We start from the raw sequence: 17,479 nt of genomic DNA, 5'->3' as shown, positions 1-17,479 counted from the left end.
TGGAATACCCAAAACATAATCCACACATCAAATGAGGTACAAGAAGAATGGAGGAGTGGCCCCTAGTTCTGGAAAGACCCAGTGTAGCAGTATAAGAAAAAACCAGAACAGGGAAGTGGGAAGGGATGGGTGGGAGAACAGAGGGAGGGAAGGGGGCTTATGTGACTTTCGGGGAGTGGGGAACCAGAAAAGGGGAAATCATTTGAAATGTAAATAAAAAATATATCGAATAAAATAAAAAAAAAAAGGAAGCTCCTGACCTGACTAGTTCTTATCACTTGTATTTTTTTCAACTTGAGCTTGGACATATCTTGTGCATGATGACCCAATTGCTGTAAGTTTATTTGTAGCTTCCTTATTATGCCTAGAAAATACAACTTTTTATCATCTACAAATTTTGGCTTTTACTACCTTTCCAATCCTTTTTCTGTACTTATCTCTATACCTTGGGAGAAGAGACTGTTATGTAGATGGCCCACATAGGACTGAGCACTCCATAGTCAATTATTTTCTGTACAGTCACAAGTTAGAGGTTTTGGAGAAATCAAAAACTACTGAAAAATAAGTGCTATTGATGATGTTAGAGAGCTATATTAATCTATGGGTATAATGAGTGATTACAGGAGTCAGTTTATACCACATAGATTTAGCAGAGCAGGAGTAGTACAATGTATTCTAAGGATTATGACTTTTCTAAGCACAGGTTATTAGCTCTGATTACTAGGTCAGATATAGCATTCAACTTACAAACTAGCTTTACATCCAATCAGAAAGTGGTAGGCTTATTCCTCAATATTAATACCACAAAAGTACTAGAGGGCATAACTTCTCTGGGTAAATCTTTATAATAGCTCTTAAAATTCTTAACATCTATGGCAATGTGCATAATAACTTACAGCAATGTAAAAGATAAGCAATATGATTGAGACTTCCAGGTAAGCACCAGCTTGAGTTTTCCTTATACCCAAATACATAAAGTCTTTAGCAATGGTATTATGCCATCAAATTATAGAGGATACCTAAGATCAATGGTACTATCCTGTAATATTTGTGGACCTTTTGATTTTACTTGTTGGCAGCTCCAATTAAGATTTGGCTTTTTATTGGAAAGTGGTATCTAGTGAAGAATTTTGTGCCTCATTGTCTGATAATTATTAAAGCTCTTTTTTTATATTCACATGTTTATATTTTAAGAACCTCTTATAGCAGCAGTTTTTCATATGACATTTTCAGAAGATTTTATGAACTTTAATGTTAATTGTTCTTCAATATATTCCCTCCCCTCCCCTCTCCTTCTGTCCTCCATCCTTTTTAATACTTCCTGTTCCATTATTCCCTTTAGCCCTATAAAAATTTCTTTTATATTCCTTTCTTTCAAAGCCTTTCCCCAAGGCCATTCTAAATGGTGCATACATATCCAAATCCTAAAAACTCATATCCACATAGGAGAGAAATAAATAAATTTTGTCTATGTGTGTCTGAGTTGCCACACTCATAATGATTGCTGCCAGCTCTATTTCTTTGAAACTTTCATGATTTCATTATTCTTACCATTTGAATAATAAATACTACAGTGCATAGTGTACAACATTTTCATTTGCCATTCTTCTGTTGATGAATTTTTAGGCTGTTTCCACTTTCTGGCTATTGCAAATAGAGCATCAATGAACATGAATGAGAAAGTACCTCTGTAGCAGGATATAGAACCTCTTGGGTGTATTTCAAAGAGTAGCAGAGCTGCATTACGTGGAGCATCTATTTCTAGCTTTTTGAGGAAATACCACATGTTTTTCCATTTTAAATGTGTTATGGGCTAGAATAAACCCTTGTTAAAAAATGCCAATCATGTGAAGGTACTGAAGGTTCCCATTTGGTTCTTGCTCACAGAAGTCCACTTTATCTTCAAAAAACTAAATTATAATTATATGATTAGTTTAAAGGCTACTTTATCTTTAATAAATTGTATGTTTCATGCAATCTATATAGTTTCATACAAATATATAAAGACAGTTTTGTGATGGAAAATTCCTTGTTTCTGTAAATGGCATGAGAGTAAACTTGCTGGTGTTTGCCTGTTTTATATGAAAATATGTCCAAAGGAATTCAGCATCTAACATATAAAAATGCAGTGTGATAACAAAAGACTTCTTCTAAGAGTGAGAAGTATTTTCACATGTGTTTTGTTACAAAACACAACCTGTTCAACTATGTGTTTTAGGCTGTGCTTTCTATTTGCAACATGATTTACAATTGCCCTTCCTCAAACCCTTTCAAGTAGCAAGATGACCATGCCTTAGGAACTGCCTTATGCCAATTTGTTTTTATAAGAATGTTCAAAAATAAGTCATCAGCCCAGCTTCTGTGTATTTGGAGTAATACCATTTCTATTAGTCAGATAAAGATTAAGAACAACTCAGTGTTTCAATATGAAAAATCCAAGGAAATATATCTTATTGTTCCATATCCTTCCCTTACTAAATAAAGAAGGAATCCTAATACTTTAACTTGTCTGTGTCAGGTGATCATTATCCCCCAGGGATAAGACAAAGGAGCTGTATAAAAGTAAAAAGTTTGCTGACCCCGATACAGCACCATAACAGGAGAAATAAATACTCACCAAGAGCAAAGGGAAAAGTGACAATATTAACTGAAGAAACAGAAAAACTTCAGCTATAGAGACCTCTTATTTTTTTTTTGAAGAATATAGCAGCTATATGCAGGGGCAGTGCAACTCCTCATCTCTAAGAGGAATTATAATCAACCTTGAATTCAATGTGTGACAATTTCAGTCCAAGTCTTTCCTTTGCATTGAGGTTATTTCTTGTTATATGTCCGAAATGCATAGTGGGTTTACCTGTGATAGAGAAAGGAGTGTGATTGATGATTATGGGACTCATGATCTTAATCTATATGAATTATCTTTCCACTTCTGCTTCTATCTTGTGTTTATTTTGTTGTCTTGTTAGTTTGAGTTAGCCTTTTGTTTTGTTTTGCTTTGTTTATTGATAAATTTTATTTCAATAGCATATAGTTGTCTCAAACTCATGATTCTCCTGTTTGACCTACTAGAATGCTGATATTACAGGTGTGTGCTCCTAGTCTTGCTTTTCCTGAATTCCCATAATGCTTTTTTTTTTAAGTTTTAAGGAACTCATTATGCTCTTTTGATCTTCCATCTTATGCATTTGTTTTGTCTTGGGATTTAAAACTGAGAATAAGTGGCAAAAGCTAAACAATATTAATATTTCAAATAGTTTACTTCATTTTCTCTTAAACTGGTTTGAAATTGATGGTCCTTTATGCAGAGAGGATATGAATTTTCCATTAGTGGTGAAGAGTAAGGATATATACCTGGTGTTCATGTACTTTAATAAATATCTTATAATAAAAATATTTTGCAGCAGGTTCAAAGTTCATTCTTTCATTAGTTATAATTTTGGTGCTGTAAAAGTTCAATGACCAAGCCAAATTATAGAAGAAAGAGTTCATTTTAGCTTACTGTTTCATAAGGATAAAGTACATAGCATCAAGGACAGCATGGTTGTAACTGTCAAGCACTGCAGGAAGAGCAGAATGCTGAGAAGTATTATCTTCAACTATAAGCATGGAAGATAGACTCCCAATGTGATAGAGATGAAACTTTTTAATCTCAAGATTTTTCCCCAGTGAAAAACTTCCCTTAGCGTGCCTTTATTGCTCAAAATTTCCCAAACAACATCGCCAATCAAACAGCAAGTTGTTAGTAACCCTAACTAGAGGAAATATGTCTTTTTTAAAATTCTAAAATTTTACTTAATATATAAAATAATATAAATTATTTATGACATTGAAAGGGATCTCAGAAAAGAATAGAACATGTTCTTGCAGAGCATATAGAAACATAATCTAGCAACTGAAAGACAATTACCAACCTTCAACAGCTCAAAATTTGGGGATATTGATGCCCTCTTCTAGTCTCTATGAACACCAGGAACACACATCATACATACAAAAACATGTAAACAAACACACATAGTAATAACAAAAATTAATTAATCTTTAAAAAGTAGATGTAAGCATACCTAATAAACTAAACTGCTCTTAATATTAATATAATATGATTGGGTGTAATAAGATTTTAATCTTCTCGACACTTTTGTTCCATTCTATGAAAGTAGCAAGTTTTAAATGGACAATGACTATAAGAAATTTATTTGTGAATTAATAGATACCACGACTTTCCCAACTAACACAAGCTTCTTATGTAAAATTAGAATAAATCAAGGTACATTTTAAGAATTCACATGCTAGTTAGGCACTTATAAGTAAGAATCTTATTAAGAAAACACAATTCAAAACATTTTAAATGTAGAACTATCTCACTTAGCAATATGAAAGCTATCATGTAGGTATAGATAAGGAGGCTGGTGATGGTGATGGAGAACTCTTTCAATAAAATGCAAGGCAGTTGCAAATGAAAATTTAGAACACGGATCAATTAAAAAACATCAGAAATAATACTGACACATTAAGATAGAAGGTGATTGATTGGAAGATGATGAAATTAAGTGACTATCACAGGAAATGGGAAAAGATCTTTACCAACCATATATCCAATAGAGGACTAATACACAATATGTACAAAGAACTCAATAATTTAGACTCCAGAGAACCAAAAAACCCTATCAAAAATGGGTTAAAGAGGTAAACAAATAATTCTCAACTGAGGAAACTTGAATGGCCAAGAAGCATCTAAAAAAATGTTTAACATTCTTAATCATCAGAGAAATGCAAATCGAAATGACCCTGAGATTCCACCTTACCCCACCAGAATGGCTAAGATTAAAAACTCAGATGACAGCAGATGCCGGCAAAGATGTGGTGAAAAAGGAACACTCCTCCATATCTGGTGGGAATGCAAGCTGGTTCAACCACTCTGGAAATCAGTCTGGTGGTTCCTCACAAAACTTATAATAGTTCTAGCTGAGGACCCAGCTATACCTCTCCTGGGCATATACCCAAAAGATGCTCCAACACAATCTCTTCTTAAGTGATACATTTAAAAATACATCATATGGGAAACTGTACCACATGTTTCTAAAACATTTATATAATTATCCAACATTAGTTGTTGTTGTTATTACCTGAGAAGTTTTGTCCAAATTTCACTTGCTTTCAATAAGAAAAATAGGTTTAAACCTATTAGATTATTTTTATTGATTACATTTACTAAATGAAAACATACAATGCTTTATTGATTATGTTTTGTTTGTTTGTTTTCCAGAATGGAATAATAGATCAATAGATGCAATATACTCGTCAAAAAGAATTATTCAAAGTTTGGGAATATGGGGAGGGTTTAACGTATAAAGTACTATCCAGAGTTCAGATTCCCCAAAACCATGTAAAAGCCTGGGACAGGAATAGCATTACCTGTAATCCTAGCATTTGGGAGACAGACTTAGATAATTCCCAAGAAAGCTGCCTAACTAGAGTAGTAAAACTGGAGATCTCTGAGATCAAAGTAGATAAGAGTACATAAAGACATGTGACATGCAAGTCTACACATACATCACACATGTAAACTTACTAGCCTGCATGTGTGTGTTCGCATAATTGTGAACTCTTATGCACATGTGTACATCACACACACACACACACACACACACACACACACACGAGAGAGAGAGAGAGAGAGAGAGAGAGAGAGAGAGAGAGAGAGAGAGAGAGAGAGAGAGAGAGAGGAGATAGACATACAGATAGAAAATTAATAATTAACCTTAGTAATGGCATTATCAGAAAGAAAAATTTGAAATGGTGCATACACTTATGACACCAGTCACAGAAAGACAATGTAGGTTTCTAAAACATCAAGGGGAAACTGAAATATATAGTAATGATGATTACCACTGAGGGACTGCACATAACCTAAGTATGACTATAACTTCATGATTCAGGCATGATTTTATAGTGTTTTGAAAGTGTGTGCTTTATTACCGGAATATTGCTTGTTAAGACAACTCCATAAGAGATCCGAGTCATCATTTTGTAGATATACATATATAAAATAAACACATTGAGGTATTTAAATTTTCTTTCTTTTTTTCTTCTTTTTCTTTTTTTTCTTTTTTTTTTTAATTTTCTGTATTCTATGTTTACATTCCAAATGAGTTTCCCTTTCCAAGTTGCCCCCTCCCCATAAGTTCTCTAAGCCCTCTTCCATCCGCCCATTCTCCTATCAACCCCTTCCTACTTCTCTGTCCTGGTGCTCTCCTACAATGCTGGAGCAAGCCTTTTCAGGATCCGGGATCTCTCCTTCCTTCTTCTTGGGAAGCATTTGATATGTGAATTGTGTATTGGGTATTCAGAGTTTCTAAATTAATATCAACTTATCAGTGACTGTATTCCATATGTGTTCTTTTGTGACTAAGAAGACCTCAGAAAATGAAAAAAATCTTCCATGATCGTGGATTGGCAGGATTAATATAGTGAAAACGGCCATCTTACCAGAAGCAATCTACAGATTCAATGCAATCCCCATCAAAATCCCAACTCAGTTCTTCATAGAGTCAGAAAGAGCAATTCTCAAATTCACCTGGAATAACAAAAAAAAACCAGGATAGCTAAAACTATTCTCAACAGTAAAAGAATTTCTGGGTGAATCAGTATACTGGACCTCAAGCAGTACTACAGAGCAATAGTGTTAAAAACTGCATGGTATTGGTTCAGTGACAGGCAGGTAGATTAATAGAATAGGACTGAAGACCCAGAAATGAACACACACACCTATAGTCACTTGATCTTTGACAAAGGAACTGAAACCGTCCAGTGGAATAACATAGCCTTTTCAACAAATGGTGCTGGCTCAACTAAAGGTCAGCATGCAGAAGAATGAAAATTGATGCATTCTTATCTCCTTGAACTAAGCTCAACTCCAAGTGGTTCAAGGACCTCCACATAAAACCAGACACACTGAAACTAATAGAAAAGAAACTGGGGAAGAGCCTTGAGGACATGAGCACAGGGGAAAAGTTCCTGAATAGAACACCAATAGCTTATGCTCTAAGATCAAGAATTGACAAATGGGACCTCATAAAATTACCAAGTTTCTGTAAGGCAAAGGACACTGTCAAGCAGACAAAACAGCAACCAACAAATTGGGAAAGGATCTTCACCAACCCTACATCCGACAAAGGGCTAATATCCAATATATACAAAGAACCCAAGAAGCTAGACACCAGAGAGCCAAATAACCCTATTAAAAAATGGGGTACAGAACTAAACAAAGAGTTTTCACATGAGGAACTTCGAATGGCTGAGAAGCACCTTAAGAAATGTTCAACATCATTAGACATTAGGGAAATGCAAAATAAAACAACCCTGAGATTTCACCTTACACCAGTTAGAATGGCTAAGATTAAAAACTCAGGAAACAGCAGGTGTTAGCGAGGATGTGGAGAAAGAGGAACACTCCTCCACTGCTGGTGGAATTGCAAGATGGTACAACCACTCTGAAAATCAGTCTGGCTGTTCCTCAGAAAACTGGGCATAACACTTCCGGAGGACTCTGCAATATCACTCCTGGGCATATATACCCAGAGTATTTCCCAGCATGCAATAAGGACACATACTCCACTATGTTCATAGCAGCACTATTTATAATAGTCAGAAGCTGGAAAGAACCCAGATGTCCCTCAATGGAGGAATGGATACAGAAAAATGTTGTATATTTGCACAATAGAATACTACTCAGCAACTAAAAATGAGTTCAAGAAATTCTTAGGCAAATGGTTGGATCTGGAAAATATCATCCTAAGTGAGGTATTTAAATTTTCAATGAGGATCTTCTGGAAGTGAGGTGGCCATTTTTCGGAGGAACCGCCAGACTGATTTCCAGAGTGGTTGTACCAATTTGCAACCCCACCAGCAGTGGAGGAGTGTTCCTCTTTCTCCACACCCTCTCCAACACCTGCTGTCTCCTGAATTTTTAATCTTAGCCATTCTGACTGGTGTAAGGTGAAATCTCAGGGTTGTTTTGATTTGCATTTCCCTAATGACTAATGAAGTTGAGCATTTTTTAAGATGCTTCTCCGCCATCCGAAGTTCTTCAGGTGAGAATTCTTTGTTTAACTCTGTACCCCATTTTTTAGTAGGGTTGTTCGGTTTTCTGGAGTCTAACTTCTTGAGTTCTTTATATATATTGGATATTAGCCCTCTATCTGATGTAGGATTGGTGAAGATCTTTTCCCAATTTGTTGGTTGCGATTTGTCCTCTTGATGGTGTCCTTTGCCTTACAGAAACTTTGTAATTTTATGAGGTCCCATTTGTCAATTCTCACTCTTAGAGCATACGCTATTGGTGTTCTGTTCAGAAACTTTCTCCCTCTACCAATGTCCTCAAGGGTCTTCCCCAGTTTCTTTTCTATTAGTTTCAGAGTGTCTGGAAAAATGGGCACCTCACTTCCAGAAGATCCTGCTATACCACTCCTGGGCATATACCCAGAGGATTCCCCACCATGTAATAAGGATACATGCTCTACTATGTTCATAGTAGCCCTATTTATAATTGCCAGATGCTGGAAAGAACCCAGGTATCCCTCAACAGAAGAGTGGATACAAAAATGTGGTATATATACACAATGGAGTACTATTCAGCCATTAGAAACAATGAATTCATGAAATTCTTAGGCAAATGGATGGAGCTAGAGAACATCATGCTAAGTGAGGTAACCCAGACTCAAAAGGTGAATCATGGTATGCACTCACTAATAAGTGGATATTAACCTAGAAAACTGGAATTCCCAAAACATAATCCACACATCAAATGAGGTACAAGAAAAAAGGAGGAGTGGCCCTTGGTTCTGGAAAGACTCAGTAAAGCAGTATTCGGCAAAACCAGAACGGGGAAGTGGGAAGGGGTGGGTGGGAGGACAGGGGAAGAGAAGGGGGCTTACGGGACTTTCGAGGAGTGGGGGGCTGGAAAAAGGGAAATCATTTGAAATGTAAATAAATTATATCGAATAAAAAAATTAAAAAAAAATTTCAATGAGTATTTTGTACAAGCCTTAACACACACACACACACACACACACACACACACACACACACACACACACACCTACTCTTAGAGATTGCTGACTCAGCATTTCCAGATTGGTAAAGGTGTGTAGCAACCAGACTGTCTGGAATCCTTCCATTACTATAACAGATACTTGTAAAACAATGACAATGATCATGGTAGCAAATAAGGACAGCTTTCATTGGAATGTTTGTTATGTTGGGGACAGTGGCCCAGAAACAAGGCAGCGACAGAACATGCTCCTTAAGGTTCTGACTACCCTGTTCATATCCAAAGGAGTTTGCCTTTCTGTGTAGAAAATACTGTAAATCCTGACCTATGCCTACTATTGGTCTATTAGTATATCAATTTTTAACACAGAGAAGATTAAATAATTGTTGAATTCAATGTATACTATAGGCACAGATGAATTTTATATGGTAGATGGTATCAACCTTTTTCTCAAATTACCGGAACATTGATTCAACTCATTTATGCATTGGTGCATCACAGTTATTTGCCTTGATTTTTATGAGATATTGCTTATAAATTTTGTCACCAATAGAGCTGTACTATGTGGGTCCCTGAAAGAATCCCTCTTTGTTTACGGTATTCATTTCTCTGGAACTGCAGAACCTATGAAAACTTTAAAGTTTTAACAACTTTCTTCACTGCTCTAAGAGGAATCCCGCGATGTGTGACACAGATCCCTTCAGGAATCTATCAAAAACAATTTTATATAATTAACTCATTTCTTAGTGTTTAATAAGAGAAGCTGCTAAACAATTAATTACTCATGTTTAATTGGCCATCACTTTATCCAAATGCTGCTTATAATTAGAACAGAGTAAGGATATACTTCAAATTCAAATGTGCAATACTGGGCTATGTTCTCTGGGGGCCAATGATAATTCTCAGAGCCTATTAATACATTTTTCTTCCTTGCTGCTGCAATGCATGAGAGGATTTTGCTGTATTTGGAAGTGGTCCTCACACACTCCTCTTATTACCAGGAAGTTGATTAGACAAACATAATGGGACTCATCCAGTTTCGAGAGAGGAGATGAGAGATTTGTTCAGCCTCTGCCTCTCCAAGGGTGACTGATGATACTGTTCTCTTTGTCTTTTCAGCATTATGTGGCGGGGATGTGAGAGGACCTAGCGGGACAATCTTATCACCAGGTTACCCAGAATTTTATCCAAACTCGCTGAATTGTACATGGACAGTTGATGTAACCCATGGAAAAGGTAATTTGTTTTATTCAAGAATATTGAATAATGGCTTGAGTTTTCATTTAGGTCTATTTTTATTTTAGTCATTTTTTTCACATCCAAAACTATGTAAGTACTAAAAGAAAATTCAATATGAAAAGAATGCAGCACAGCCTTACATAAGCTTTTCTAGACCAATATATTGTGTTCATTTTTAAACCGAAATTTTGTTAACGTTACCTGCCTTTTCATATAGTGTAGTAAAGTAATTGTATTTTTTAAGAAAACCTGAAAGAGATCAGCATCACATGGAGCTTAGTTAATATATATATATATATATATATATATATATATATATATATATACATTTCTTTATAAGGAAATTTTATGATGATATTAGCATATAGATTCATAACTACTCCATAGACACTTCTGTGCCAAATTATTGGGAACCAAATGTCATGTGTGTCTCAGATCATAAAGATGGACTTTTAAAATTGTGCTGTGTTCATAGTAGATATTCCTCTGCATCTTTTCAAATTAAGCAGATATGTAAAAGGTGATGTGAGAACCATAGTGGTTACTTGATGCTACTGGTATTAGACTAGAAAATAAACAAGACATTTCATCATAGCAGTAGTCCTAGAAAGATTATTATTCCACAGTACTGAAGTGCTAATGGTCCAGCATTGTTTACCAGGAAGGAGAGGCTGATCTCTAAATTCTGCTTTGAATGTTTTTCGTTTATACCTGTTGACACAGTTATTATTTATTTTATTACTACGGAAAACCAAAATAAATCAAACACAAAAATCAGCAGTGAGAGAATGCTGTCAGAAATTGAAAGCTTGTTTTTATCAAATATAAGCTTGTGTTTTTTTAAAAGACATTTGTTTTTAATAAATTTCTACATGTTTATAGAGTGGTTAGTATTAAATATTGGCTGTTATAGTTAGGTTTCCTATAGTGACTTAAGTGCTACTAGTGAAAACCGTTAAAGTGAGAATACAGGAAGTCACAGAAGCAATGAGGTCACTAATATTACAAACCTGGTTTGTATATTTTCTAGGATACAGAACGTTCTGTATTAAAGAAAACATCCTATTATTTCACCATACATTGGATTAAGGGATTTTAAAATAAACTCTCTAATATTATAAATGAAAATGTAACGCTACATGCTGCTTGCTATGTAAACAGAGATTTAATTAGCACTTAAGGTTTAGAAGTCTTTACAGGTGGCAAGTGTTAATTAAATCGATATTTACATGCCAAAGAATGTGGGTTTAGGTGCCTTTCTCTCAAGGAATGTTTGCTTGAAGCATTGTTCCAAAGGCAAAGCAAAGTGAAGTGAAGGACTTGAAATTGGGAGAAGAGGATAATCTACCACAGTTGGAAGACCACAGTCTAACATTCCACAGGCCACACTGCTTTCTTCACACTGGTGACTAGAAATATGGTGGGGCATCTTTTTATGACCAGTTCCTACTGTGGGGCTAATCCTTGGGAAAATCCTAATCAATTCTTAAATTGTTATTGATGCTTAGATGTCTGATGTTAGAAGACTACCACTAAAATTATAAGGAATAAATAAAAAGCAAATAAGCTACTGTTCTAGGTCTCTTCTTTGAAACCCATTCAGCTGTGGGAATCCTTACCTCTAAAGTTTCAGTTTTACACAACTAAACACAAATACTATCAGGAGTTTCTGTTAGCCACAATTATATCCATTCTCTTTAACATTTTTGTTACTAGGGCATGTCAACAAGTCAGGAGACTTAATCATACAACTCTTTTTTAGATTACTGTGATTTTATGTAACAATTATATCTGAAGGGTTACAATTATATATGCAACAGATTTTTTTCTAGTTTCATAGCAGAATTATATATTTACTTCTGCTAAATTTCATCAGATTTTTTGACTTAAATATTCTATGACGGAATTTTAAAGTTAATCTTCTTTCACTTACATTTGCATTTAACAGTTGGAATATTCTCTTACTTCAGTGGAAACTCAATATGTTAGAGATTTATAAGAGTTTAGAATAGGGGGTTGGAGAGATGGCTCAGCCTTAATGGCTAGGCTCACAACCATAAAATATGAGTGTAGAATAGGATCTAACAATTTAAGAAGTTTCCAAATGTATGGCCAATGATCTCTTTCCACTGTTTGGGCACATAAAACGTCTCAGTAGGTATATAGTCAATTAAATATGGTTATCATTCAGCCTACGTTGCTTCTGGCTTATAATGATATATAAAACTATCCTTAAATCTATTTTTTTTCTTTTTTTTTATTCGATATAATTTATTTACATTTCAAGTGATTTCCCTTTTCTAGCCCCCCCCCACTCCCCGAAAGTCCCGTAAGCCCCCTTCTCTTCCCCTGTCCTCCCACCCACCCTTTCCCACTTCCCCGTTCTGGTTTTGCCGAATACTGTTTCACTGAGTCTTTCCAGAACCAGGGGCCACTCCTCCTTTCTTCTTGTACCTCATTTGATGTGTGGATTATGTTTTGGGTATTCCAGTTTTCTAGGTTAATAACCACTTATTAGTGAGTGCATACCATGATTCACCTTTTGAGTCTGGGTTACCTCACTTAGTATGATATTCTCTAGGTCCATCCATTTGCCTAAGAATTTCATGAATTCATTGTTTCTAATGGTTGAATAGTACTCCATTGTGTAGATATACCACATTTTTTGCATCCACTCTTCTGTTGAGGGATACCTGGGTTCTTTCCAGCATCTGGCAATTATAAATAGGGCTGTTATGAACATAGTAGAACATGTATCCTTATTACATGGTGGGGAGTCTTCTGGGTATATGCCCAGGAGTGGTATAGCAGGATCTTCTGGAAGTGAGGTGCCCAGTTTTCGGAGGAACCGCCAGACTGCTTTCCAGAGTGGTTGTACCAATTTGTAACCCCACCAGCAGTGGAGGAGTGTTCCTCTTTCTCCACACCTTCTATTTTTTTAAAAGTCAGGAGGTTAAATTTAGTTGATCATGTTAGCTCTTATCTTTAAACTCAGCCCTGGAAATTCTGTATCAGGAAGACTGTGATTTCAAGTTGGTAGTTGAACTATACATTGAGCTCCTCTATCAAAGAAGAAAATAAGTAAATATGTAAAAAAAACAAAATTTAAGGTACATCATGTTGTATTATAGAGATGGAAAGCTGGCATAACATAATGTACGTCAGAAAATCTTTAAGTCATAATGTATAAAGCAAATAAGACCTATGAGTGTACAAATTGAAAAATAAATTTACAAAAGTCACTTCAGGGTTAAATGACTAACAAAACTAAGACATCAGTGCTATTTTTACTTTAAGGTCAAGGGTTTACAAGAGTATTTCCTACATAAGTTGTTTTACAAGACCATCTTGATTAGTCATTCTCATGAGAAGGGGAAAAATGTGATTTTTAGACTCAAGAGCTTCTTTCTACTATCCTTTTAAAATTTTTGTCTTTGCCTGTCTTCTTCTGATGTCTGACCCAGGTGTGTTCTACAACCCACTTCTCTTTTGAAGGTCACTGCCTTTAGAAGCTTCTGATAACTCTTTGACATATTGTTTCTTCTTTTTCCATGATACTATATTGACTCACACTAAGTGACTTCATAGCAGTTTGCAGGATATTTGAATGCTTGGTTTATATGTCATTTTCCTCAGATGGACTTGGCTATTTATAATCTTTGCAATTTTCATTCTTGAAACAAGATCCAGGTTTGCAGTTTAAATTTTTGGTTAATTGAATTTTAGGAGGACTGTGAAAATTGTACTTCCAGCAGTATTAAAAACAGATTCTAATATCTATTTCAGTATTTGATAAATGACAACATTCTTTCATTCATGTAGTAAATATTAGCACTTACTTTTTAGGATTAATCAAGAACAATACTTAACTACTTTGTTATTCCTCTGTCCCAGGTACTGTTTCTTCACCACCATTGCAAGTGTATTTTAGCAGTAGAGAGAATGAAACCACAGAACAAAACAAAAACATACTTGACAAAGCAAAAAAAAAAAACAAACAAACAAACAAACAAAAAACTTGACAATGCCCCTATCAGCATCCATACTAAGCAGAAACCTTAATTCTTCTTCAAAATTAATATATATCAGGTCATGTTTAAATCTAAACATATACATGTTCATTTTCTCATAATGTATCACAATGTCAGCTTGTTCTTGTCTTTCCTTAATAGCAGTATATTTTAAGGAAAGTTTGGAAAGTATAAAATAAATAAAGTTAGAATACATCTTACCACCTTGTGCCCAAAAAGAGAGGTTCATTGAGCACCATTGTTTATGTTGTTGAGGAACCTGAAGATGCCAAAGGAAAAGGCATGCAAGATTGTCACCAGTAAGCTGCAAAGGATATGCATTTTCCTTGAAAATATAACTATCATATTAATATATTTCAGATATTTCCTGATGGTTTCTAGGGCTTAGTCAAGCATATTGTTCATATGTAAACTGAAAAAAAGCACAGCAGGCAGCCATAGTTTTGTACATTTACATTTTGTGACAGCAGTGGATTTTATTTTCCAAAAAAATCAAGCAACTAAGGAATTTAGTTTGACGGCTACTTTCTATGGTTTGTGAATATGCTTTGTCCAATGCAATTCTGCTCTTCCTATCTTTTACCCGATTTTCCTATCCATTATTCATAGGTGTGCAATTCAACTTCCACACTTTTCACTTAGAAGACCACCATGACTATTTGCTGATCACAGAAAATGGTAGTTTCACCCAACCACTGGCACGACTCACTGGTTCAGAACTTCCTTCAACAATCAATGCTGGCCTTTATGGAAACTTCAGGGCTCAGTTGCGTTTCATTTCGGACTTTTCGATATCATATGAAGGATTTAACATCACATTCTCTGGTGAGAAAATAAAGAATCAAGAACTATTTCAGTGAACCTAAAATAATTAAGTTTATAAAATTATTTTTAATATGACAAATAAAAGTGGAAATATTGTAGAAATTATGAGAAAATTTTAAAGTAGAAAAACAAAGGAAAAATAACCTCTCAGCAAGTATGGAAATGCCTTCAAGATTGGCTGTGGCCACACACTGCTAAACATTAAAGAAAAAGCAGATAAATAAGAAATAAATGAATAAATAAATTCTCTAAAATGTAGTAAAAAATACGATCATTTAATTTTCTTTGTCTTAAATACATGACATTCTAAATGGCGGAAACCATCTAAAATACATATTAAATTTAAAAGTAAGCTTTTCTATATATAAAATATTATGCTTTCTATATAAATTATGTATAAATACTATATATACAGTATTCTTTTGTATTGTTTCAATTGAACTCAAAAAGAAAATGTGACTTAAAACAGTAAAAATCTATCTAGTTGGTGTCTTATAAAAATATACTGACTGACCAAGATAAGAAAATTTGTTTTAATTATTTTGGAATGTATAGTCTACAAGAATGTAACTATGAGTAAGTTCATTCATAACTAAATCATTTACAGATAAATAATGCTGTTAGAATAACTTCTGGCCTAAGGCTTCCTGTGGGACTGTAACCCTTTCTTCCATTAAAGGGAAACAGTATAATATGTCTTTTAATGGAAGCTACTTATTTATTAATGGTTATAACAAAAACGTGGGAGATAGAAATGCATCTGACCTTCATCTCCCATCAAAACGTTACCACTTATGGAAAGGATGAAATCTTAGGAAATAGGAAATCTTAGTGTGTATTAGTAAACCCTAATATACAGACGTGTTCTTTCCTGATGTCCAGATTCTGACTTCATTGAGTTGTACTCAAATCCACAGGGAATTGTAACTATCCTACAGGGATCTTAATTTCAGATCCCAGCTGGAATATGACTTGACTTCCATGAAAAGTTATTAGGCCAAGGAGCATAAAGAAAATCATCCCTACAACATGAATTTGTACCTTATAATTATAATAGGATAATAGCTATTTCTCTATATAAGAACAAACTAGTAAGTAAATTATATGCTGACTTGAAAACACTAAATTTATTATATTTATTACATATTTATCATTGTAATGTATAAACAACCCTTCTTTTACCTTTAACACTATTTGGTCATGCATTTTTACTGTTCTCTTTCTTTTACTTTTTCTTTCATTGCCTGGGGAGGGCTTCTGTACAAATTTATCACGTTATCATTACCAGTTTTGGGTACTTCATTTTCTTACATGAAAATTTCCATCTAAAGATAGATGCTCAGAATATGGGTTAATTGAATGCCTGATACTAGAGGCACAAGAGCCATTTAAATTAAAGCCGTTAAGAATATTGTCATTTTTTTCTTTCTGATAATGATTTCATTCTAAATGCATTTTTGTTTGAAAATATGCATCTCTCATGTCATTACTCTAATTCAAAACTCTGTGAAGTGGAAAAGTTTTCTAATTCTGAAAAGAACATCATGAGATAGTTACATTTTGAGCTTATCAGTCAGGCAACATTCTCCCATCCTGACTGAATTTCACACATGAAAGTATTCTGATAGTTGTTAAATGTAACACACAAAAACGAACATCAAGTGTCCCACCGCATATTACTGCTCTTACACATTATATAACAAGGCCATACATATAAGAAATGTGCATCTAAAATGATTATTTTCATTTCTCTTTCTCTGGGTGACTTACTCTTTACAGAATATAACCTTGAGCCTTGTGAAGACCCCGGAATTCCTCAGTATGGTAGCCGAGTAGGGTTCAGCTTTGGAGTCGGGGATACTTTGACCTTCTCGTGTTCCTCGGGTTATCGACTGGAGGGTTCTTCCGAGATCATCTGTCTTGGCGGTGGCCGGCGAGTGTGGAGTGCCCCTCTGCCAAGGTGTGTGGGTACGTGGTCAGCTGCTTTCATTTGCTTGTATGTGTAGTCACTGTCCATGAAGTTGCATGGTTACACACCCTTTCTTTTCTTGCAATCTGTTGAACTTCTCCATTTATTTCACCTTAGTTATTTCTATTTTCTTTTCAACTTGGCTATCTTGAGCACCATAATTATTCTGCTGCTACAATAAAGAGACTAGGCTTCTCAATTTTTCAGGTTAACAACAAAAAAGATGACATGAAACAGATACACAGCTATAAGATAAATACATAGAGAACCTGAAAGAGTGCACAGATTCATTGTGTAAGAGTTAAAATTAACATGAACATTCCTGAATGATCCCTTTTGTGTAGGGTTTATTCTACATCACTGTTT

General features: G+C 34.9%; 1 protein-coding gene across 3 annotated transcripts in view; it reads left to right on the top strand.

The window, feature by feature from the left end:
* Positions 1-17,479, top strand: part of Csmd3 (CUB and Sushi multiple domains 3) — a 1,209,570-nt gene that overhangs the window by 786,223 nt on the left and 405,868 nt on the right. For all 3 annotated transcript variants that reach the window (XM_052161507.1, XM_052161506.1, XM_052161505.1), the window contains 3 exons: positions 10,169-10,285; positions 14,929-15,144; positions 16,924-17,112. In XM_052161507.1, the coding sequence (XP_052017467.1) occupies positions 10,169-10,285; positions 14,929-15,144; positions 16,924-17,112 (522 nt within the window). The remainder of the gene's footprint in view (positions 1-10,168; positions 10,286-14,928; positions 15,145-16,923; positions 17,113-17,479) is intronic.

Source organism: Apodemus sylvaticus, chromosome 17, assembly GCF_947179515.1.
Source record: "Apodemus sylvaticus chromosome 17, mApoSyl1.1, whole genome shotgun sequence".
In the NCBI taxonomy this organism is placed as follows: domain Eukaryota; kingdom Metazoa; phylum Chordata; class Mammalia; order Rodentia; family Muridae; genus Apodemus; species Apodemus sylvaticus.
The sequence above is the reverse complement of the archived record's forward strand: the minus strand, read 5'-3'. Positions and strand labels throughout refer to the sequence as shown.